We start from the raw sequence: 25,262 nt of genomic DNA on the forward strand, positions 1-25,262 counted from the left end.
GGCGAGCGGAGAAAAGCGCAACGCACGCACGCCGTGAAACGACGCCGCGCGCGCGCGCGCGCGCGCGATGTAGGAGAAGGTGGAGAAGCGCGGAGGATGTCGTTGACACGTACGATATCATTATTTTCAGGTTTCCCCGCGAGAATGCTCGAAATGCTGGGAAGCATCGTCGCGCGAACGTAGCGCGTCACCGCGAGCAATAACACGCCGGCGTTCAGCGATCGAGAGCTCGCGGATACGCACAACCGAGGAGCGCGGGAGAACGTTGGTTATGACGGCGAAGTCGGGAGGTGCGTTAGCAAAGGCATCGAGTATCGATTAGCGGACGATTCGCGCGGAATTGAACTCGACTCGTGACACCTGCACGATGATAATCAGTGGCGCAGCGAGCGACAAAGCGCTTCCGGGCGGCGATACTCGCGGCGGTGACCGCTGCATGTAGAGGTGAACACGAAATAGCAGTGCAGTGCGTCGCCACACGAGACGGGGGGGGGAGGGCCCCACCTCGGTGCCCACACCGGGTAGAAGGAACATCGGCAAGTCGGTGTCGAGCCTCCGAGCAGCCTGCGAAAATTCGTCTGCCATGGCGTACCAGGAGGGAAGTCTATCGCAGTTGCGAATAAAGTTTTGTACCACGGTCGCCGCCGGTCTCCAATTAGTCCTCTTGCTCACCGTCCTACCTCAAGGTAAGTCTCTCTTCGCCGGACGCACCTTCGGTGTATTTCTACGGCGAGATTGCACGCGCTCGTGATTCTCTTTATCGTCCGTCTGCCGGCCGTTTCGACGGCGAACGATATTTCCTCCGACGGCTTTGAGACTATCGACGAGCGAAAGGCTAGACCGGGCGGGGTTGTGAAACCTCCCTCCGATGGCTCTCGAGTATAACGAAGCCAGTTATACACTTACCGGTTACCTGCCACGACGTCGTAATGATCGATACGGCGAATTTCGCTTCTGGAGCGTTGCATCGCCGAGTGCCGTGACTCGCGGAATCGGACGAGCGAATCGCCGCGCCGCACCGAAGTTGGAAGTTGGCGAATTGCTTGTTTCTCGGACCCCTCGTCACCCTCGTGCGATCCTCGAATGTTTCTCCGACGACAGCGACGGAGTCTCTTCTCTCTTCTTGTTTTTTCACTCGGAACACTTTAACGTGCATCCACTTTTACGTGACGACGAGGGCGAGGAGCGGGGGGGGGGGGCGAGAGCGCTCGATTTACCTATAATACGTTTGATCGCCGATGCGCCTCAAACGAGACTAGTTTAACGGCAGTTAGCTCCGAAATCTCGAGTAGCCTTGCACTTACCCGCTCACTCAGTCTCTTGGGCGTCTCTCTGTTTCTACCAGTATAATGGCGACTGACGCTCTCGGAGCTTTGGCAACGGGCGGAAGTTCGCTCGGCAAATTTTCAGCCATCCACGTTACGTAGTCGCGCATTGCTCATTCGGCGACCGGCAGCCGAAAGGTGAGGAACATTCGAGAATTTAAAATTCCCGACTTCGATTCGCTTCGCGAACGTTCCGGGAGGATCTCTCTGCGATCTCATATTTCGTTCGCGCTGTAACACTGTACAGTCGCCTCCTCGCGCGATAGATCTTCTGATCTATCTTTTCGTAAATTTGTCAGTACCGTCGACATACGGAATCATTGAGAGATCGCGAGAGATATACATAAATATGATATATCCGTTGCCTATTAGCATTCAAGGACGTCTGCACCGGAGAGCCGCGCTCGTTCTGCACGCCGCGACTTTTATCAAGCAACGCGCGGCGCCGTGTCACTCGGTCCGGCTATTCCCTCCTGATATAGAAATCCGAAGATAACTTTAGACGAGTACATAATTCAGCGTACGCCACTCCCGCGACTATATTTTAACGCCATTTTGGGGCCGCTAGTCGGGCGCTGAAAGTCGATCGGCGCGTTAAATCTAGTCTAGTCGCGCGAAGCAGGATGCAAAACGTGTGAAGAAGCACATGTCGCGCAAAACGATTCGCTAATTGTCCGTTTCGTACATCGCGCCTTTCGTGTAAATTGTCGCTCGTGTCTAATTTTAATTTCTATTATCTATAATACGCTCTTTGCTCTCCGTTTCTTTCTCCTTATCTCTACTTGATCTGAGCCGGAGAAAGTCTCAAGCCAGAGAAAGATGAAGAATAAGAAACAGGAGTCCACTGTGAATCAGGCTTTAGATTCTTTCGTCAAAATACAGTTGGATTTCGTTCGCTGTGTACGCTGTGTACAGTAACATACAGGTCAGTATGACGGGTTGCTTGCTCCGGATTCGGATGATAATGCAGAGGTTTCCAAAAAAGTCACTCGTTGACTTGGTTGATGATGATATTTGCCGTGTTCCCTAACCTAACCAGTGCATGACAAATGCAACTAACTTTGCATCGTGCTCGTTATGACAGTTTATCGACCGTTTACCGACAGGAGTCGAGCCTCACTGAATTAGAAAAGATGTTTAATAAATGAAACTGAGAAATAAATATTACGGGATAAAGCAGAATAAACAAAAGTAATACTTAAAGAGATAAATAATGCAACATATTTCCTGGTTTTGCATAATTTCTTAATTGTTTTCTCACGTTGAAAAGTTCGATAGAAATTGGAGATTAGAAAGAACGATACAAAAATATTTGAAAGTCTTACATACTGTATTTCATTTATTTTTCTACAAAAGATCGCTTCTGCAAAAGTATGAATGGATTAGAAACGCAGTATAAATATTGGTTGCGATTTAACCGACCGCAACTATCAAGCGACATATTTTCGGTACATTGCAGTCTTGTATCTTGGCATCGAAAATAGGGCCTGTTTTTCGAAAGTTTGCAGCTTGATAATTGCGGTCGATTAAATTGCAACCAATATGTATATTGCGTTTGTAGTCTATTCATACTTTTGCAGAAGCGATTTTTTCCAGAAACACGGATGAAATACAGTATATAAGACTTTTAAATATTTCTGTATCGTTCTTCCTAATCTCCAATTTCTATCGAACTTTCCAACGTGAGAAAACAATTGAGAAATTAAGAAATGCAAAAAATGCAAGAAATATGTTGTATTATTCATCTCTTTAAATATTACTCTTATTTATTCTGCTTTATTCCGTAATATTTATTTCTCAATTTCATTTTTCAAATATCTTTTTCAATTCAATGAGGCTCGACTCATGTCGATAAACTGTCACAACGAACACGGTGCAAAGTTAGTTGCATTTGTCATAACTGGGAACACGGCAAATATCATTATCAACCAAGTCAACGAGTGACTTTCTTGGAAACCTCTGCATTATCATCCGAATAGAGGCAAGCAACCCGTCATACTGATCTGTACGTTGCTGTTACACCCTGTTACAGCCTACGCGGAGAAGCGGCGGCTATGCGCCGCTGTATTTATACAATTTACGCGCAACTGATTACGCTGAAAGTGGCGTGTATACGCGCGTATAATAAATCGGTTCGTCAATCATAATTATGGGGCGACACGTTCGGTGACAGTGCAACGTATAATAGAATCACCGCAGCAGCCGCGGTGCACTGAGTGCAATCTGCCATCGCGGCGCATCGGCACTCGGCCGCGACAAAACTGCATTCTGTCCGGTCAACGAAGTTTCGCTCGGCCGCGCCGTTCCCTCGCTCGCTCGCTCGCTCGCTTGCTCGCTCGCTCGCTCGCCCGTGCGGCGTGCGGCCGCGACTCGGCCGGAATGAAATCGCGCGCGCGGACGGTTTGAGTAACTCCACTTGCGGGAAAACATCGACATGTCGCGAACAGTTACGGCAAAGTTTCGATGCGCTCCGCGGCTCCTTCGTGGATTTTTGCGACGTTAATCCACGCGGATATATACGGAGCCGCCGCGCCGCGCCGTGGCAGTTCCCGCCGAACTCGCGATTTCCGAGAGAAGAGATTTTGCTCGAGAGACGCGCTGTCGAGAGATCGTGGGAACGCATTCGGAAATTTAGTCCCTCAACTCTCTCACCTCGCTTGCGTTGCTGAAAAACTTGCCGTCGATTCGAAGGCGACTCGCGCACGTATGGACTCCGAGAAAGGCTACGAGAAGGCGCGAGAAACGGCCACTCGTACATTACATACATCTTAATAAAGCAGTGGAATACTTTAACATTGTATCCTCCCCGGCTTAGTCAGCGTAGCGCTGAAAACGAACACGGTGAGGAAGGTTAAGCGTGACTTCGCTCGGACCGGCGAAATATGCGAAGTCATAAGTCAGCGGGAATACCAAAGTTCCGCGATAAACATTCTGAGGCGAAATACCGTGCCCGACGACTGAACTCGCGCGCGCGCGCGCGCGCGCGCTCATCGTTCGGCAGCGCTAAAGTTAAACCGCGGGATTTAAACTCGGGATTTATTGGTTCGTTGAGACGGAGTCGGGACATTAATATCCCTTCGCCACTCAGCACTCGTGTGTTAAAGGTCGCTCGCAGAGGCGATAAAATCTTTTCGGTACAGATGATCCGGCTGTTAACGGCTTGACAAATTCTCGCGGAAGTGTCGCGCACACGTGTCGAATCGTTATTCCCTGGCGATACGCGCATGCTATGCGTGTGTGTACGTGTGTGTGTGTGTGTGGGTGTGTATCGTATATACACAGGCAATACTTTATCGTTTATATCACGCGAGCCATCGAACGTCATAACTTCCGCGTTGTATTCGCGTGAAATGAACATGGAATTACGACGGGATCGTAATACGTAATCGAGCGACTATCTCGTAAAGCCTCGTTCTCTCTGTTACCCCGAGCGTCGTAGCCGCGGTGCCGCTCCTTATGAAATCCTCTCCACGTTGTTCCCCCTCGTTATCAAGCCGACCTGCCCCCTAATCCCCACTGAGATCGATCATTCGCTTTCCTCGCCCTCGTTGCACCGTGTCAGTCGTAAATCAATCGGCGAACGTTGAGTGAAGAACGGTGGGCGGCGGCGGCGGCGACGGCAGCAGCTTCTCCATTCTTTCCTTCGAGGACGCTCTGTGCGATCCCGATTTAATGTCGATTGAGACTTCACCAGCCTCAGTCAGATGCTGATGTAAAATTCATGGTCCGCGTTTTTGGTGCGCGACCGGGTCTAGTTCGCGGCCAGCGACATATCTATTTCCGGCGACGTGCCTCGCACATTTCTTCGTGAGTCCGAGATTACGCGGCTCGCGGTAATAAGTCATTCGATTTATCGCCCGGTCTCTCGCGAGATATCCTCTCGGAGGGGCCAGATTTCAGGGAGAGATCTCCTCCCTTCCTCTCTCGCTCTCTTTCTCTCGAACCCCTCGCCTTTTCCAGGCGCCGACCGGTACTACCGACCGATCGCCGACCGGTCGTGAGTTATTCTCGGGCACACGAGAAAAAGCCTCCCTGCGAAACTGCCGCGAGCACTGCGTATTTTTCTACGTTACGCTTTACGGCGGCCGATGGCTGTTTCTCAATTATCGGCGAGCGTCGTCGAGGAGCTCTCCGAGAATTCTTACGAGAGGTGGCTGTGCTCTTCAAGATAGCGCCCCGTGTACCGTCCTCCCTAACGAGCGACGCGCTACTTGCGCGTAGCATGCATCGTGCATGCCATCGTTCTGGCCTCGGGTTTATCGCCTTGCAATTAATAAGCTGCCGTCTTTAATATTGTTTTCGTCTCGTGTAATCATGTTTCTGTCATCGTCCGCCCTACAGAGCGAACAAAGGATTTCTGACAAAGGAAAGTGCTCAAACATAATCGACGTGAGAGAAATTTGCTCCATCCAAGAAAGCTTTCTGTTCTTTGTAAAAAGAAGTCGCAGAAACGCCTCCTCTCGCGATGCCGCTCTACGCGAAAAGGGACCTTCTCAAGGGAGTTTTTATAAGCGCGGAATATCTCAGAATATTCAAATTTAAATGCGGATTTAAATGCGTGTTGACCACTCGAAGCGTAATCCCATTGAAAGTGTCGTTTTCGTGTCGCACGACTCGGTGACCAATCTGTACTATTTGCTGCGCTATTTGTGGCTGATAATCGGAAGTAATAATACGTCACTTTAACGCGATGAATGCGCGATGAAAAAAAATATGATGTCGAAGATAATGGAATTGAATGGAATAAAATGGTGGCTTTTAACGTTGAACGCTCAATATCTTTCGTTCTCTGTCACGCTACGCGTGTTCGCACCACATGCCACACACACACACACACACACACACACACACACACACACACACACACACACACGCGTAGCTTTGGAGAGCAATAAAGCATTAACATCGTTTACTGTCCGATCGATATTAAAGTCGGCAGTCTGTCAACTTTAACATCGGTCGAGCGGCTATCAGGTCAGGCCAGTCCGAAGCGTCTGTCAATGATTTGACGAGCGCAAGTTCATCGTGCATGCGAGTCGCCGATAGACACGAACATTATTGCGTTCAAGACGACGGTGACTTTTGTGCGTAAAGGCGTATGACGTAGATCGAGCTCGTGGCGAGGCAGACCGGCGAAGGGGCAAGCAATTACGATCTATTAATATGTTAAACCTTCTGTCAACGAGCGCACTCAAAAAGGCGAAGTCTCATCGGGATACTTTTGCGACCGATATTATTTATGGGCGTCACGTTTTTAATATGCGCGATGTCCGAAGGATTTTCACTCGCGAAATATTTCCCCGAAAGTAGTTAATACATCGTTGTCGGTGAGGCGAGCGCCTCGACGACTCTCCCTCTCTCTCTCTCTCTCTCTCTCTCTCGCTCGCTCGCGCGCTCTCGCTCTCTCGCGCGGTCGCTCTCACCAAATACTCACTCGTCTCGCAGTAATCAGTTTCAAAGTTCCGGCGAAGTAATCTGCGATCGATGCCCCAGAAAGCATCGCGGACAGAAAAACGTCGAAGAGAGGGCGGAAGTCAGTCTTCGTTAAAATTTCAGAATGTTCCGCCGAGGATTACGTTCTGCAGCGTGTTCGTTTAACGCGTCGGCCCGGCACGGGCGTTTTACTGTCACTGGTTGAGCACCACGGCTGTCGGATATCGAGATTTTTACATTGCGCGTATTGCGCCGCAACGGAGAGAGAGAGAGAGAGAGGCACCTATAACGCTGATATCGATTCTCGAACTCGCGACCGCACACACTGTCTCCTCGTAGCCGCGCCACGTAGCGCGCGAGCACACACGGGCGTTAATCGAAGGAAATATTTCGCCCTGCGCGATTTATCTTCTTTTTCCAACCTATTTTCTGACCGAATCGGCTAACCGGCTCCTCCGACGCGTGTTTACGAGCGAAATCGACGAGCGAGTCCAGCGCGCTCGACAGCTATTGAAATTACATTACAATTGATGGCGAGCTGCATTGATTCCACATTTGAGATTTAATTCGGCCGTTCGATCAGCGAGACTTTCGCCGCTCGCGACAGCAGCGTCTCTATCTGATGCAACCGAAATCGACCGCCGTGTGTGTGTTCTATGACGATCGTAATTTGGCGTTCGACAAGATAATCGCGCGTGTTTCGCGTTGCACAATTGCTAATTTGATAATGCTGTCATTATGCGCCGAGGGAAAAACCGTAATTTCGTCGTCGCCGCCGCCGCCCCAGACGTGCCTGACTGACCGCTGCCATTTGACAGGGGGATAAAATATCGCACTACCCGGGACTATCAGTCCCGCGCAGTTCGGCAACGCGTCGCTCGAACGAGCACGAAGTTTCGACAGCGCGACAAAAAGTCGTCATCGACGAGATCAGACGGCCCTGAAATCTTGATCAGCCGATAAGCGATATCGCGTGCGCGAATCAGGTCGATATTTTATTTCTTATTTCTCGCGCGCTCTTTTACGCCGAGGAGAAATTGCTGCCATCTGATGACGGGCGAGAAATCGCCAATACGGACTTGTTCGATTCCTGCATCGAGACCTGAAATTTCCTTCTCTCTCCATTTCTTCTGTTTTCTTCTTTTCTTTTTTTTTTTTTTTTCGTTCATTGATATTATTCCTAGCGGCGCAATTTGTCAGTTCGTTAAGCATTCGCGACGATGGTTTTCGATTTAACTCTCGCTCCGCGCGCGCGCGCGCGCGCGCGCCGTAATACAAGTCTTTTAACACAGACGATCAATTTGGGTCATGTGCCACCTACAAATCCGCATGGTGATCTGATGCAGCATGTAAAACTATACTTGTTCGTACTTGTGCAGTCCATTAGTGCATATTATAAGTTATTATAAATTCTGAAAGGTTAATATTTGTGCGCTCGTATATTTCGATGAAATAGCGGTTGTTGAATTAATAATTCAATGTCCGTCTGGTCCTCGCAGCCTGAAATACGAGCCAAAGCGGCGTATCCACAGTGCGTTATTGATATTAATACGTGTATCGGGGATAAATTTAAATCTCAACTTGCAAACTACGATCATCGGATCAGCATATTGACGAGATCGAAGATCGCGCGAGTGCCGCGCGCAATTGCAATCCGGAACGGGACGAATCCGGGGCGCGCAGGGTCCTTCTTACTTCAGGCCTGCTAAATTGGCTTGCGTGGCTGCGTCCTCCTCTCGCAAGAACGGAGGAGCAGTCGACGAAAGTTGGACGAAATTAACGAGACGCGCTGGCACACGCTTTCGCGAAACCCGGCCGCGCCGATCGCCCCGTTGAGCTCGCGAAACTCAACGATGGCTTTCCCCGGGAGGCCATATCACGGCGACGCCAATTCGTTACGAATTAACTTTGCGCGGGCGATACATTATCTCGAAAGTGCGCGTAAATTCGCCCGCCGAAAGTTGCGACTACGATCCCGCGGGGCTAAGAGACCGGTCGCCCACGAGGAGCTCTCAAAATGATTTATAATCCGTCATAAAAGCAGAAACTCCCGGGGGACGTGGTTAGAGAACGCCGCAGCATCTTCATCATTTCGCTCGGATTGCGACGGGGTGCTCTCTGCGTTCGTTCGTTCGCTCGCTCGCTCGCTCGTTTACGCGCGCGCGCGCCCAACGTTGGCTGACCAGGTTGGGTGGTGAGGGTGGGCTGGTTAGGGAGACACGAGACGTGAATTTTCGGGACTTTGGCTGCTACACAACCCTCGTACAAGACCGCGGCACCTCACCGATCCGTTTTATTTAAATCACGGCAATCCATAAAGTCGAAATTTACACACACACTGCGGCTCTTTTAATGGTGATTTATGCGACGCGGCCGGGTTTCGCGTCCGGGCCCAGCGGCCACTTTTCGCGTTTTCAGCGTGGTATCAATCACGGGATTTCCTGGCCTGGCCCGGATAATCGAGAGCGTCGCCGTCGTTTCGTCGCGCACGCATCCGGCGGCACGTGTGTACCCCAGGTGTGCCCCGGCGTAAGTGACGTTTGCATAATAAATAAGATGAGCTACGTGCTCCTCCGGGGAGGGTAATTAATGAAGGCAAACAGCCGCGTGATCTCGCGATCGCGTACCCGCCGGAACGCAAATCTGAGATGGCGAGATTTGTTTATTTACGATCTCGCGCGACGACTTGCCGCCACGTCGTGACGACGTATAAGTGTACGTCGTCGGAGTACGCGGGCCGGTAGATTGTGTCTTCCGGGGCAGTTGGGACGCAGAGAGGAACGCAGGCTGTACACGCGGGCATGTCGGCGGGGAGTCCCTGAAACTTTTTGCCAGAAATCTCGAGGCGGTTCGGTTTACTGTATTTACCGAGAGCTAAGCGCGCGGGGTAAATATGCAGCGGACGGTACTCGACAACGCGAGCCGGCAAGAAAGATAGAGAGAGGGAGAGAAAGAGAGACGGGAGTGCCGCGGCGAAATATTGTCCTGTCGCCAGAATAAATATACGGCCGGCCGCAGGAGCGCGAACGAGCGCGAACGAACAGCGCGATCGACGTCGAACTTCCACTCGTCCGACGCGAAAGTTAAAAGTTTATCCGTGACATTACGAGCCGTCGCCGGAACTCGGCTAGCAATCGCCGTCTTTTCTATCATGAGGAATCCCCCCGGCGCGGCGCGAGCGTCGAACTTCAAGGAGACGAGCGTCGCGTCTTCGGACGCGAAGGCGCTAACCGCGGAAAATCTCAATATCCTTTGACCCAGATAAATTTGACTTTTCAAGACGTCTCGCATCACACGCCACCCCGCCCCGTGCGCCGATGAATGAAACATCTCGCCGGCGTAAGTGGATTCTGCGGGGTATTAGAATTTGAATTTCTCCGCAGTTTCGGAGGCGCACGATAGCCCAGCAGGCGCGCGAGGCTGCGGGAGATGTTAAGATCACAAGCTCCTCGATATGCGCGGATCCCTTCTCCTCCTCCTTGGGGAGGTTTGCAAATATTGTACATGGGGATGTATTATTTCGTGGGTCTCGCGTTCAAACTAATGGCGGAGTTCTCGAAAATTGAACTGTCGCGTTTGCCGCGTTAAACCGGCGGCCGAGGGCTGCGGAATATGATCGAGCTTGATTTTCCATGCGTATGATCACTTTGTGAACGCCGAAACCACCGGAATTTCGCGCATGTACCTCCCCCTCGCTCTCTCGCTCTCTTTCTCTCTCTCTTTCTCTCTCTCTCTCTCTCCCCTCGTGAACTTTATTTGTTGCACATAGCGGGACGTTCGTCACACTGCGCGAATTACAGTCGCGCGCCGTCAGTCAGAGTCGCGGAGAGAGAAAACTGTTTTGTTACTTAGTCTCCATTTATATTTGCACGTGACGTGCTTTCTGAGCCTGACAGGTTATAGAAATCAGCAACCTCCTACTCTCTCTCTCTCTCTCTCTCTCTCTCTCTCTCCCTTCCTCCCTCCCTCTCTCTCTCTCTCTCTCTCTCTCTCTCTCTCTCTCTCTCTCTCTCTCTCTCTCTGTTGTATCGAAACAAGCACACGCGCGGATGTCCCGCGACTAAATTGTTGCTTTGAAGTCCCGATATATAGCGAAGCACCGCTGCACGCGCGCGCACTATCAGCCGCTTGCGTTTCCATTAAGCTGCGAGCAGCCGAATGTATATCCCTGGGCTTTGGATTCCGGATGATCAAAGTGGCGTAACCAATCTCATGTAAATGCGAAAGTAATCGAAGCCGAGACGACGACGCCGCCGCAGCGGCGGCGGTGCGGATAATATACATATGCACACACACACACACACACACACACACACACACGGGGACCACCACGCGCGAGCACCAATATTAGCTCGGCATCCTTACGGCAGGGGCCCGATGTGACACGAACGTAGAACCGGGATCGCGCTTAGTCGCGCGATATCGATACATCATAATCGCTCACGGCTGCAGATACACCTGCCGCGTCGAATTTCCGTCGCGGATCTCGTTTCGATCTATCTCTCCCTATCTCTCTATCTGTCTGTCTGTCTCTCTCAGCTCAGCCACCGTCGTTCCCTTTGAATCGTACATAAAGTTGGGAGACGTGTACAACGGCGGAGCGTTAGCAAGTGGATCGGTTTTAATGCGGCGACTCCCTTAACAGAGCGAACACGCACACGCTACCCGCTGTCGGAATAGCAGCGGGATATAAAATCGTTAGGAACGAGCACGTAAATAACGTAATAGGTAATGACGCAACGGAAGAAGAGAAATAACGTACACGCAGACACGCAGAGACTCTCGCACACAACGTGTGTGCGTTATTCGTACTGCGCTTTCAGCTTCAGCGTCAAGCTGCCTTTAACGGCATCGCAATTTTATTCGGTATTTCTATTCTCAGGTGAAACTCGGGTGTCTCATAGAGCGATAGATGGATAAAATTACCGGGATAACCTTTTCCTCCGCTATGCGAACTTGATAACTCGGACGCATATAGCCTCCAGCGCCTCGCGTCCCACTGCCGATTATTCCCATTGTTATTATTTATTCTCGTCGTATCTCACCGCCGTAATTAACGATTTCTGCTGTCGCACTGTCGCGCGCGCGGCTCTCTGACCCCGTTCGAATATTTCCCGAGAACATTCATAAATCTTCCGCCCTGCCCTTCACCCCCGCGCGAGCTTATGCAAGATTTAAGGGGAGCGAGGAGAAGGGGCATCTCACGAGATCGAAGTCGACAGGGGCCAACTGAGAGAGAGATCCCTTTTATAATTAGGCCCACGGGCGACGCGTTGCTTCTCTAATTACCTGTCCAACAATCCCCGGCGAATGAGTAAGTGGGCTCCTACCTCGAGTCGCCCTCGTTGTCGCGGAGCTTATTCAGTTACGAGCGACCATCCAACGAACGAACGAACCGCCGTGCACCCGACACTTTTTCGCTTAACTGTCGTATCTGTCGTCGTAATCTATATGGCAGGTCCGTTTGTTTTATACAGCGCTTTAATGAGCTCGGGCGTATATATATATATATATATATAAACTATGCGTGGCAGGAATTTAACCTTCCTTGTGCCCGACTCGGCAGTATCTCTTCGATCGACAGTCGTCGTCGGACGGCTCGCGTACATTCTGGGAGTATACTTGAATTTTCACGGTGCACATCTTGCAGCTTTACTCTCTGGCGTATTTCTCGCCAATAAATATAAATTCTCGGCAAAAGCCGATGTCTCTTCCCCGAGCAGATAGCGCTGATGCTTTCGCTACGCAAAGTCGCCGGTGATTTGCGCGCAGCGTTCTCGAGCGTCGTCACTCTCGGCGACCGAGAGAAGTGCTTTGTGGCAAATATTTGATGCACCGAAGAATTAAAGATGTGTATGCGCGCGAGAGAAAGAGCGGGGCAGGGGGAGAGAGAGAGAGAGAGAGAGAGAGAGGAAAGATATCGAATTACTTTTTCCAAGAATTATCATCATTTATTTTTGCACCGCGCTCCCTCGGATTTAATCTCGAGTCCGCGCGAGAAAGGCCTCTGGCGCGTTTCTTCCGAAGCTCTCTTCTCGATCCAGATTTTTCCGGCGGTAAAGACTCACCGTTCTCTCTGGCGCGCCGTCGTTTGCGTACTTAGGCAAACGAAAATTTCTCTTAATTCGATATGCGAGAGCGCGCTGTTGCGCGCCAATGAAACATGCGCGCAGACGGCTTTGGATTCAACGTGCTCGCGTGCTCTCGTTATTACACCGTATAATCTCTCCGCTGCTGAGTAAAGACGCAGAAAAGAAGATGGGCAAACGAAAAAGCGAGCGTTCAAAGTTATCGCCGAGCGATCCGATCCGACTGCGCTCTGAAAATATTCTCCGCGCGCCGCTCCTCTGGACAGCGTCTTTCTTCTTGCAATCTAACTTGCGCGAATAAAACATTAATATCCCGGAAGCTTCGATAACAAGCGAACTTTCGTAGGTAAGTAAGGGGTGCGCGGCTGGACGGGCGCGGGCGCGGGCGAAGATCGCATCTCGCTTATATATTTACGAGCGTTATTAGTAGCGTTTCGCAGTGGTACGAACTAGTCAAGCCGGCGAGCCAACAAGTAGTTATGGTCTGCATCTTTTTGCGCGAGCGTGAGACAAGGTCGTTACGGTAACTCGCGCGGCGGGTCGGAACCCTAGGCGCGATATTACGCGCGAGGAGGTGCATTGTTCAAGACGCGTCGTTAGCGTTAATTTGCGCCGAAAAAGCATATTCTGTGCAGTCGCCCCGTACATTAATAACTCTCAACAAAAATCCCGGAATAATTAAGCGTATCGCATCGCCGGCGCCGCCTCGGAGCGAGCGGAGCGCCGGCGCTGTTTTGCCGCTGTCGCAGTCGAAATTCCGCCTCGCGGACTGCCGTCTTGCGCTTTCTCTCTTCGTCCGCTCGGCCGACGAGAGGCGGAGGACTCTCGGAGTTCGCAGAGCCCCGTCGGCCGTCAAACGAGCGTTTCATATCACCGTCTTATCGCATCACTCGCGCGTTGTCATCATTATTATCATCATCATTTTTGTCCCTTTCCTTTCTTGCCTGCATTTTTGAGTCCCCGAGGGCCGCGCCGGCGACAGCGTGACGCTTTTATCTTCTTCTTCTTCTTCTTCTTCCGTGGAGAGGCTTTAAATCTGGTCAGAGAGTTATGGGACGAGGCGCGCGCGCGGCGGCCCGTAGCTTCATAGAGGCCCGTAGAAATACGGTCTTCCGTGGATTAGACCGCATGTATGGTAAATTGCCTGCCCCGTGCTTTCAGGGCGTTACGGCCAGCAACATCTGTCGTGCGATATCGCCCAAGTTGCCCCCCGGCTTTCTCCGCGAGTTTGCGATCGGGTATCCGAAAAATGATGGCTAATATGATACAGATATGATACACGGGACACGGGGACGGGATGATACAGGCCGGCTTATGAAGACGCCCGATATATGTGACCGGGATTATAGGACGCTCTCTAGTCGAGCTGTATGTCGGCGCTGCCGCGGCGGGGGGGGGGGAGAGCGCGGGGGTGGCAAGAGAAAAGAGACGTCGCTCCTCTGAATTGATCTCCGGCGAGTGAATCGCTCGCCAATTGTTTCCGCGCGACTCCACCCCATAGACATAGGAATATAGGGACAGAGCGTAAGCCCGTGAGATAGGCGAGGGGAGTTGTGCTGAATTGTGCGGGGGGCGACTGTGCCTAAGTTTCATCGGCTGCAATAGTGCGCATATTCAGAGGGTGTGACGCCAACGACTTGGCTGTCACTGGCAAATAGTAAATGTAACAAAATGATAAGAACTATTTACACTGACAGTATTTTGCAGAGGTTATGCATGTGTCTTTTTTTTTCTTCATAATTTCACTCACGCACAACTTCGTACACATTTATGTATATATCAAGTGCTTACACACGGCACAACCACCAATTAGATTTAGGCACAGTTTACCTCGTCGCACCGTCCCGCAATGGTTATCCCCCCGCAACTCTATGCTCTGTCCCTGTATTCCTATGTCTATGCTCCACCCTCGTCCCCTTGCACTTGATTATCGCGTTTCCGCGAGAAATCGGCGGCTATCAGGCAGAAGCTAGGCAGCAGCCTAAATCGACGTGCCGAGAGAACACCGCGTTAAACGGAACGGAATTAATAACATCGTTGCGCTTTTTTCCTCTCTCCCCCGCGGCTACGAAGCGGAGGAACGAGAGATAGAGAGAGAGAGAGAGAGAGAGAGAGAGAGAGAGAGAGAGAGAGAGAGAGAGAGAGAGAGAGAGAAAGAGACGTGTGCGCCTGCGATCGCGGATTCCTTTAACGGGAAGTATCAAATATTCAACGTGCAGATTCTCCTCTCGCGTGACGAATATGAATGTGAAATTGTCGCCTGTTCTCGCGTGTTTCTCTTATTCGAGGTCGATAATCGCCAGCGCCGTTGAACATGTCGAACGAGGAGAAGCGTCCTCGAAACTGCGCGCGCGATAACAAAAATGAAGGGGTTTCTGTTGGCGAGTAAATCGCAGGTACGCCTGCGATGGTTGGATACATCTCGCGTGACCTCGCGGCGAAACAAGCAGCGTCCGTTACACGCGCGTGACGCGGCGATCAATGCGGCTAATTAATTAAACACTCGGACATCGCGTAATTAACGCGGCGGCCCTACCGATAACGACGGATTCCCCGGCACGAGGCGCGTCCGCAAGACGCCGCAAGTCGCACTTATGTCGCGCGTCGCGCTATCAGCGCGCGCGCGTTCCTTCTCTCGTGGCGGTTCGACGATCGAAAGCATCCGTCGTCGGGCGCGTTAGTTTCTGCCAGTTGGACAATATCGGCGAGGGGCACGGGCGCTGATGGGCATCGGAGGCCGGGGTGTCGGCGGTATTGGGAAGGCGGTGGTATCGAGAAGGGGAGGGCGACAAGACGGTGAAATCGATATACGAGCACATTGAAAACCGCCGGCGGAGTGGAGTGTTTATCTCCGAACCGTAAGTCCTTGTGATTCGAGCAGCCGAGGCTGCCTCGATATCTACGGCCTCTTAAACGTCGATGTGCATATACCGGTTGACCCAATAAGAAGAGAAACACCCGTCCCCGGCGACCTCACGCGCCGCTCTATCTGGCCGCGTCTCCCCCTCGCTGTCGCTGGAGAGGATTATATCAGACAGATCGAGTCCTGAAAGTGGTTCTTCAACGCCCAAGAAAGCACTCCCGAGGCACGGCCGACTTAAGCCCATCCCCGTTTTCGGGACAAAATTATTTTCAAGCATCGTAATTACTCGTTACAGGAGCACTTATCCGCGCTCAGCTTGAGCTTCGGCGGCGCGGCAGCGCGATCCTGGGCTTGTCGAGTAGTCGGTTTAATACGCGGCGACATCCTCTCTCGCTCTCTCGTTGCGAACTCGCTGGAATGTTTAACGAAGGCAGTTTCGTAATGACGGGTCGCCCGTAATGACAACGGCGGAGCGAACGCGACGAAATTCGCGTTCGCGAGTGCCAGCGACGCGTCACCAGCGCGAAGCGCTCGGCCGCGCGGCGCGTCGCGCGGAAATAATATTGTTCCTGCGCTATTTCATATTTCATCGTTCGAAATTGCGATACAACGACCGCGCGCTCGCCGCAATCCCACCCGCGCGCATTCTTCATCGAGATGGCGAGTTGGATCGTAATCCGCCAGTCGGACCGTAAAGCCGCTCGAAGTAGCAGTCTCTAACGAAACTATAATAGCACTATAAGGCATCTCCCGGCGCGTAGCGAGTGCTTTACGAGCGCGTGTCTCGCCGCACGCATCCGCGGCTACCAACGCGACACGGTGCTGTCTGAATCGCAGCGGCCGACTCGCGCCGGGGCTCGGCGATGAAAGGCGAGGCGCGGGACAGGGGTGGAAGCGAGAAAGCGTGAGCGATAGAGCGAGAGAGAACGAGAGGGAAAGAAAGAGAGAGAGAGAGAGAGGGGGGGAAAGGGCGAAGGGGCGAAACTCGGGCGCCGGTATGCGTCGACGGAATGTGGAGCAGTGTGTCAGAACGACACCCTTCAGAGAGCCGCGCTCTCCGGAGCGGCTGTACCAGGCCGCTTGGCCCTCCGCGCTTTCCGTCCCCCTTTTCACAAAGCGTCGAGACCAGCCTTCGTCGACGACGACGACGACGACGACGACGAGGACGACGACTACGCGGACGAACTAGTCAACGACGATCCTGCGCCCTTCCGCTCCGCGCGTTCCTCGCATCACCCGCCTTGCCGTCCCTTCCCGTTACCTACCCCTGCACCCGCCTACCAATCCCTCATCCTACCCTTTGCCGTACCTAGAACCTACAACCTACAACCTACACCACCACGAGAGCAGCCTATCCAGCAGCTCACTTTCTCGCATCGTCCCCTCTCTCTCTCTCTCTCTCTCTCTCTCTCTCTCTCTCTCTCTCTCGGCCCCTCTTCCTCTCCCTTGCCATGTCTCACCCTCTCCGACTCGACAGCCTCTTTCTTGCCGGTCCTCCTCTTCGCTACCATCCGCCGCCGTATGCGTCCTTCTCTCCCCCCTCCCTCGTGCCCTGCCCCCTCTCTCTTCGTCTGCCCCTCGCTTCCTATCTCTCTCTTTTTCTCCCTCGGTCTCTCGCTTCATCGCGCGTTCTCTCGCCGACCGTCCACCCTCTCGCCCCCTCGTGCTCACTCTCCAGCCCATCGCCTGTCCCTCTCGCTCACCCTTACTCCTCTGGCTCGTCGTCGTCTAACCCGCGCATTGATTTTACTCTACCCACCGTCTAGGCTCTAGGTCTCCTCTCCTAGGTAGGTAAACACTCGGCACAGCCGCGCGTTTTGCACCCGCGCGCGACCGAGCGGACGCCACCCATTAACCGACCTCCACCCTGCAACCAGTTCGAAGCGATACAGTGACGACCTAGCGACAGGCTGTCATGGATTCTTCGCGCAATTAGATACCCTGAGGCTCCGCGGCTGAAACGTGCCTCTTGTTTGTCCGTTTCTTTTCTGATCTTCGCGGTTTTCTCGCTAACTTTGCCGCACTCGCGGCGGGATCTCGCGCGACACACAGACGTGCACGTCACTCTGACTGTATGTACTTGTATGTCTCTCCAGATTTTCTCCAGCCAAAGTTTGCAAAGGAGAAGTTGCGCAACGTGATAAAAAAAAGAGAAAAGAAAAAGAAGTGAAAAAGAGAATTTCTGCTTCGGTGAAGGTATCCTGGGTCGAAATTTCGGTCCGACGCTAACTCTGCAAGTTCCGTCGAACTTGGAGAACACTGTGCGTTGTTACGTCTTGAATACAAACGGCTACTTAACGACATTTCATTTATTCATCCTTGAAAGAGGTTTCCGAGTTATTTAATATTTAATTATCATGTTCCAGCTGCATGCTTCAATGTTTATTTTTGTTCTCAATGTGCGGTACGTTTATCGACTGCCGCCGATCGAATACGTGCGATAAGTAAATAGCAAATAATTTAATAAAGGTTACTAGGCAAATATATAATTAATGGATTGATAAAACAGCGGATTTTTCATTCTTTTCGATGTACACGTATATATGTACAAAATATACATCTATATTTATAGAGATACACGATGTTTTTACCGCTGCCCGCTGACCGCTGTCCGTCCTCCGTCTTGGCCCTTCTTCGTCACGGCCCTTCGAACATCAGCACCGACACTCGCGCAAGTACGATTCTATCGGAGAAGAAAGAATACGCGTTAATTAACGCCCGAGCCTGAGTCGAAATCATTCAAGAGCCGGCGAAATAGTTTGCCTAAAATGCAACGTGACACAAGGTCACGCGCCGAGTACCGAAACAATCGGCGACGAGTGTTGACGCACCCCCCTCCCCCTTGCCCGACCGCCGCTTACCGTACCGAACGCCGAGCGATCACAATCAAAACATTCCGTCCTTCAAGGTGGTCAAACATAGGTATCCTCCCAAGGTGTACTTTTCCGAGCGCTCAGTGCGTTTCGAGTCGGCGAGCGACACGCGTACCGCGGACCTCGTGTGTTATCCTTTATCCTTCTCTCCGGGGCGATTAATACATTTCGCCGGCTTGCGGAATAATCAGGCTCTCGCCGGCAGCGCATTATGTAACGCGTATGACTTTGATCGAATCGTGTCTGCGCGAGTATTAGTGTTAGCCGCCACGAAGCAGCCAGAATGCAAGGTGGAAGAGTCAGGACGGAGGACGCGGGATGTCGGGAAGTGGACGGAGATACGTCATATTTCCAAGGTATGTTAAAAGTTAAAAGTGGATTAAACGATAGGTTTTCGCTTGGAACGGACGTTTCTCGAGCTTACCGAGAATAAAGAGGTGCCCGAGTCGAAATTTGTAATCTGTCATCATAAACAATTCGCAGCTTCATGAGGCTCCGATTATTCGCCCTACAATCGGTGTATTTATTATAATTTCGAAATAATTTCGCGCGAGGAGCATTTACTCAAACTGCCGAGTAACGGCGCCCGGATTAATTAGTCGGGAATTAATCATATTGTTGATCAAAGGTCCCGGGTAATTCTATGAACTCCGGCCTTGGAATATAATGGAAATCTTGTAAATGCTGGATTCTCTGCCGAGTCCAGTAACGCTCCTTTGAGTCGCGAGTGCTTTGTCTTTGTTCTTGCATCTACCAACGTATTTTTTTCATTTGCGTTTGACCTTGCTACTTGTGCGAATCTCCAAACTCAAATCTCTATCGGAAAACAGCATTGTTGTTGGGTACACAAACGTTATCTCTAACGTGCCCTCTTATCAGCTTCTTATCGGTCCTTTCCAGAGCTTCAAATCTGCCTGATATTTCCAACGCCAAAGAAGAGAAAAGAAATTATGAGAAAAAATGTCTTGTTTCATATTTTACTCGTTGATCCGTTAATCTTCATTAATGTATCTAATACTTACCTTTACTTTACTTATCTCACATTTTCTTCTGAGTTATATAATTAATATTATATATCGCTGACTGAAATTAAAAATTAAAATTAAATGCCAGTGGAGAGAGAATATTAAAATAATTGAGTAGTAAAGAATTTAAGGATAAATTTTTAAAACTCAGCATGGAGAAAACAGCAATAAATAGCCGTTTATTATCAAGATAGGACAATAATTTGCACAATGTTATCTCTCGAGGTTCTTCAGGTTCATTGGCCCTTCAGGTTGAACGGAATTTGCAGATGTAATTTGTTGATGTAAGACCAAAATTTCGACTCGAGGCGCAAGTTGCGTTTATATATGAACGAGAAATATGATTATATTGTAATATTATATTTGACCGTTTCCGACAAAATGCCATAGTTTTAAGTTACACACTTTGTGCTTAAACAATTACAAAATGTGATGTGAATTTCAATATGTGATTTTATCAACTGTTTCTATAGATTTTTTTGATTTATTTACAATATTCCAATTACTACGCAATAATCCATTTGTTTCGAGCGATTATTTGCCGTAAAATGAAAGCGGAAACAATATCTCCCCGTTTGTTGCTCGGTAATATCCGCGATATTTCGACGTTTTAAAAATTTCTATCGTCCGCCCGACCGGCGAGCACCGAGCCGTAAAGATTATTACAATATCATGGCGCGTCTGATCCTGTTAATTAAACTTCCTCTGAAAGAAAAAAAAGGGCGAAAAGAGCGAGCAGCGATAGCAATTAAGTTTGATGTCGCTCGATAAAAATGCGAGACTTTTTCGGTAGTTACAATCGATAGAGAGGCAGCGCGAGCGCACGGGAAGAATTTCGTGCGCTCGCGTGCGAGTCCACCTCGTGTGTGATTGAGAATTAATTTCCATAATGAATTACCAACGAAGGCGGGCGCGGTGATTGGCAGGAGTGGGGGGGGGGGGAGGCGTTTAATTGGCGGCCATTTCTACTTTAAAATGAGGAAATTGAGTTTGGCCAGTTCTCTTAATTTCGCCGGGCGCGTGATGTATTTTCGCTGAAGCGACGCAATCAAGTGTGCGCGCCCGCGCCGCTCCCTCTTTTTATAGCTTTCTATTATAATTGTAATGTCGCCGAACTATTTCGAACGCAAACGTGCCCGAACGTGCCCAAACGTGCAAGAACTAATCGCTCGAATTCAGGCTACTCGAGACGTTCATTCCGTATGACGACAGCGAATCCGCTCCGAAAATCCCTGAATTTTCCGACGGGCCATTAATAACATTTTTGTCAAGATCCTCATCGTACTTGTTAACGCCTTAATCGGTACATACTCTTTACGGGAGCAATAACGGCCCGGTGCGGAGTATACCGCGCGACACTAAGCGAGTTATACCGTAATGCGCAGCGTTCGGCGCAATAAGCGGCAAAAACAGGCGACGCTCTGTCGAGCGGACGTTCTCTCACGAGCGCGATACGAGCGGTTCCTGCGATACACTTCGATGGGCGAAAAAGAAAAGAAATAGCAAACGAGAGACGGGCCAGAGAGACGAGGCCGAAGCGAAATGCGCCGGAGGGTTAACGAGTTTACAGCGGCCGACACACCCTTTCGCCGCCGTTAGCCGCATCTAATTATTCCGCGTATTAACGTACGCGAGGTTTATCTACTTAGCCCGCACTTTGTCCGATAGCTAACGAAACACTAAACTATCGGCGAAATCGCGCGTAACGGCACTCGCCCGCGGCACGTAATGCGGAATTCGTTCTTGGCAGGGCGCATTAACGGATATTTATCGACACCTACTCGCGGCATTAGCCGATTAAAGTTCGCCGTGATAAAATTCGCGAGCCCCCGCGCTGCACAATCGCGGTGAATCCGTGCCAACGCAATTTCGCGCGCGCGTTCCCTGCGCCCCGATGAACGTTAATTAAGAGATACGTTCGAGATTTTCCGCGCAGTGCGGGGTCCGAAAAACGAACGGAGAGCGCGCTCTCTGGAAGCGCGCCCAGATTCGTCGTAAACAAGTTGCGGATTCTTTGTTCCGTCGCAGATAAGAATGTGACCAGCGCGCGACGGCGCGCGGGTCTGCGTTTCGCCGAGATTCGCGTATTTACCGTCGACCGTCGAGTCGATCTCGCGAACAACGACGGCGACGGCGACGGCGATGGTTTCGGCGGCGCGCGCGCGCGAGTCCGCCGCGCTTTCCGTTCGGCGGACAAACACATATCGAAAGTCCATAAAACCCGATTTCAGCAGCGGTGCTCGCGGACGCGGACGCATTTCCGCCGGAATGTGCATCGGTAAATGGTTTTTTCTGCCGGAACATCCGCGCGTTGAAGAAGGAATAAATGACGCTTAAACCAACGCCGGCCGCAGAGAAAGGCGAGCTAAAAATGCGAATTTTTTTTCGCGAGCGCTCGAAAAGCAACAGCGTCGTTGCCGCGTTGCTTAGAGCCGCGCTTGCTGTTTGCATAATATATTTCGTCCGCGCGACCTGCGCCTCCGTCTGCATTTCCGTCGTCCAGCCGCGTCTCGCGAATTAACGATCGTTAATTTTCCCCGCCGTTATCTCCCGCCCGGGAGCTCGGTCGATCAGATCGACCTCTGCGTCGCGCTTCTTGCGCGACTGTCATTGTCGAGTTAACGCGTCGCGAGTTTTTCCCCACTTTGTCAATCTGTCGGTGCGTCATTCGCGCGACGAACGGTACTGTCGATAACCACATTCGTCATTCATGACTACTGTAAAGCCGAACAATCAATGCCGAAGCACGCAAAAACCTAACACACTCTGGACATTCTTTTGCTTCTTTTAGTCTTAAGTCTGAATATTTAAATTTAAATGTTCAAAGTTGAACGCTAAAGTAATAGGGGTGTCCGAAATTACTCTCGCCTCAATCGTGCTCGAAAATCTTTCTCTCTCTCTCTCTCTCTCTCTCTCTCTCTCTCTCTCTCTCTCTCTCTCTCGCTCTCTCTCTCTCTCTTTCTCGTACGTTTGTAAATACTATGTCGGAGACACGAGCGCGCGAAATCCCGCTTTGCTCGCACTCGTCTAATTTTCCAGCGCGTCGAATTCCGCCGGATTTATTTCATGCCGGTAGATTTGTCACGCGACCGTCCTTGTCAGCGGATAGAGAAGCGTCCTCCTGTGCAGCGGCCGGTCACGAGAAGAGCGCGGAAGGTGCGTGACATAAAAAAATATTTCGCCGACGGTGGCTGCGACGGAAAAGCAATCGGGGCAATTTCGTTCCGCCTGCAACTGCAGCTGCTCCATGTATTTGCTCTCTCTCTCTCTCTCTCTCTCTCTCTCTCTCTTTCTCCCGCGCGCGCACCCCTAAAGAAAACGCCATCTCCCTGCCCCCCGCCCTATCCCTCGCGCGCTCCTCCCGCGCCACCCGGAGGGTAATTGCTATCTACGGACGGCGAACCTTGTCGCGTAATTACACGGCGTTTAATCTCTCGGCCCTTTTTCCCTCGTTACCGATACGTCTTGCGCTCTGCCATCACGGTGCATCCGCGCGCGAATAATTTCCCGAGTACGGTCGTAATTTTAGCGACGAAACTGGAACGGCAGCAAAGAGAGAGAGAGAGAGAAAGAGAGAGAGAGGGAGAAGGGTAACCGAAGAGATTCGGCTCGTCCAGGTGGCCGACCGTTTTATGAGTGAAAAAGATGTTACATCGACGCGGATTTCTCGAATGTTGCGCGAATCTCTCGAGAAAGGTAACGGGGTTTTTCCACAGACTCCGGAGATACTTGGCGCTCTTTTCGGACTTCCGACCGTCCTTCCGCTCCCCCACGAGTGCGGTAATTTTTCCGAGATCGGAGATGTATCGCGCGAGTTTTCTCGCGCGGTCTCGCACACACTCCGCCGCGGCAGGCAGCTCATTTCCCTTCTCGCCACCGCCGCTCCGTCGGCGAGAGCCCACTCGCGGAAAATATTACACGACGATATCATTTTGCCGCTGTTACTTTAATGTCGCGCACCGGCGCGCGCGGGGTGCTTTATGTCCCCCCGTAGGATAACATTCGCGCGCCGCGTAGACTACGCTCGTGCTACGCGCCAAGTTTCCGTGGGCTTATAGAGGCGAATTTAATTATCGGGCGAAAGTTTCGCGATGATTGCCAACGAATGGGATTATGAAAATTGCCCCCCGGTTTTTGCTGTGAATATTCGTATACGCACATGTATGTATTTTCTTGTGTTTCTCAGAGTTCCCCTTTATCGATTTCTCCTCTCTCTCTCTCTCTCTCTCTCTCTCTCTCTCTCTCTCTCTCTCTCTCTTTCTCGGTTAGCAAAGGCGCTTGGAAAGGGAGGAAAATGGTCGACGGTGTTACGAAAGGAATCTGTATTGAGAGAGTGTCATCCGAGAGTACAGCCCACGAGAAAAGTTTATTACGGTCCTCCCATGAGTCATAAGAATCTCACGCGACAGGAGGAGAGCTCCCTTTCAGAGCTCGATGTTTTCTGAAGCGTTGCTTTAAAGCGCGCAGATCTCGCGCGACATGAAATGGCTCGGGCTATAGAAACGTTTTATGCGAGCGGATACAATCGTCATAAGACGCTTACAAATTTCATCCTTTTTTTACGAACAGTCTCTTGTTTAATTAAAGCCGGAAATATGTTGAGTGTAATCGTTGGTTGTCGAGATGGGGCAGTTCGTCCCATTTTCGAGCTCATATACGGAACGCGGTAGTGTCCGAACTCGCGAGTTGCATTAACGAGAATATTAGGGGGACTCGGAGATCGCGAGTGCTAATTTCGGAGGAATGCCCGAAATTGCCGAGCTTGCTAATCGAACGAGCACGACTGAACCCGTCGCGAGATAATTTCGCGGGGAGTCACGTTACTCGGAAAACGGTACTTTCGCTTTCTCCTCGCGAGAGACTCGCGACCTCTTCAAAGTTGCAGGCCGGATTTTGACGTACGGTTCTTTTCGAGCTTCTGATAAGTACTTGATGGACTACTTATTCCAGTGCCTTTGAGCGGAGACAGAGAGAGGAGCGCCGAGGGTGGCGCCATTGGTGCCGATAGCACGAATATTTCGCGAAACGATGTCGCGCGATGGCCTCTCGCAGCCCCTTTCCTTCCGATATTAGTCGGAGCTGAAACTCTGCGATCGCCTCTCGTCGCTTTCACGACCTCTCCTTCTTTCGCGGCGTTTTGTCGAAGATGATCGCTCTTTCATCTCTCTCCGTATCTGGACGGAATTATTGTCAAATTGCGCGCAAGTTGGACTGACGGCGTTGTGTCGCGCGCGCGCTGTAACTTTCTGGCGCGTCGAGTTAATTTCTTCTCGCGAAACAATGAAATTTCTATGACAGGCGCATGTGAATAATGCCGTTAATATAACTTCGTAGCGAGCCGTGGCGTACACACGGCGAGCGTGAGCGAAGTTTTAGTACTTGACGAATGCGAGTAACTTTGCGCCGCGACGCCTATGCGGCGGGAGTGGATGACGACTATAAAGTCGCGGAATGTAGACCGGGCGGCACACACAGAGAGAGAGAGAGAGAGAGAGAGAGAGAGAGAGAGAGAGAGAGAGAGAGAGAGAGAGAGAGAGAGAGAGAGAGAGAAAGGGCGGCGGAGAAAAGAACTCGCGCCGGAGAAACGAACGAATGCTCCATCAGACGGCAGGTTTCGTGTCGGTCGGAAAAAGATTCTCCGGATCATTTACGTT

The 25,262-nt window shown here is 51.2% G+C and overlaps 1 protein-coding gene across 4 annotated transcripts in view; it reads left to right on the forward strand.

The window, feature by feature from the left end:
- The window catches only part of nAChRalpha6 (nicotinic acetylcholine receptor alpha6), a 295,193-nt gene that overhangs the window by 2,786 nt on the left and 267,145 nt on the right, over positions 1-25,262 (forward strand). For all 4 annotated transcript variants that reach the window (XM_025304355.1, XM_025304356.1, XM_025304357.1 and 1 more), the window contains exon 2: positions 131-686. In XM_025304355.1, the coding sequence (XP_025160140.1) occupies positions 584-686 (103 nt within the window). In that variant the 5' untranslated portion in view covers positions 131-583. The remainder of the gene's footprint in view (positions 1-130; positions 687-25,262) is intronic.

The sequence above is a fragment of the Harpegnathos saltator genome, unplaced genomic scaffold (genome assembly GCF_003227715.2).
Source record: "Harpegnathos saltator strain DR-91 unplaced genomic scaffold, Hsal_v8.6 scaffold60, whole genome shotgun sequence".
In the NCBI taxonomy this organism is placed as follows: Eukaryota; Metazoa; Arthropoda; class Insecta; order Hymenoptera; family Formicidae; genus Harpegnathos; species Harpegnathos saltator.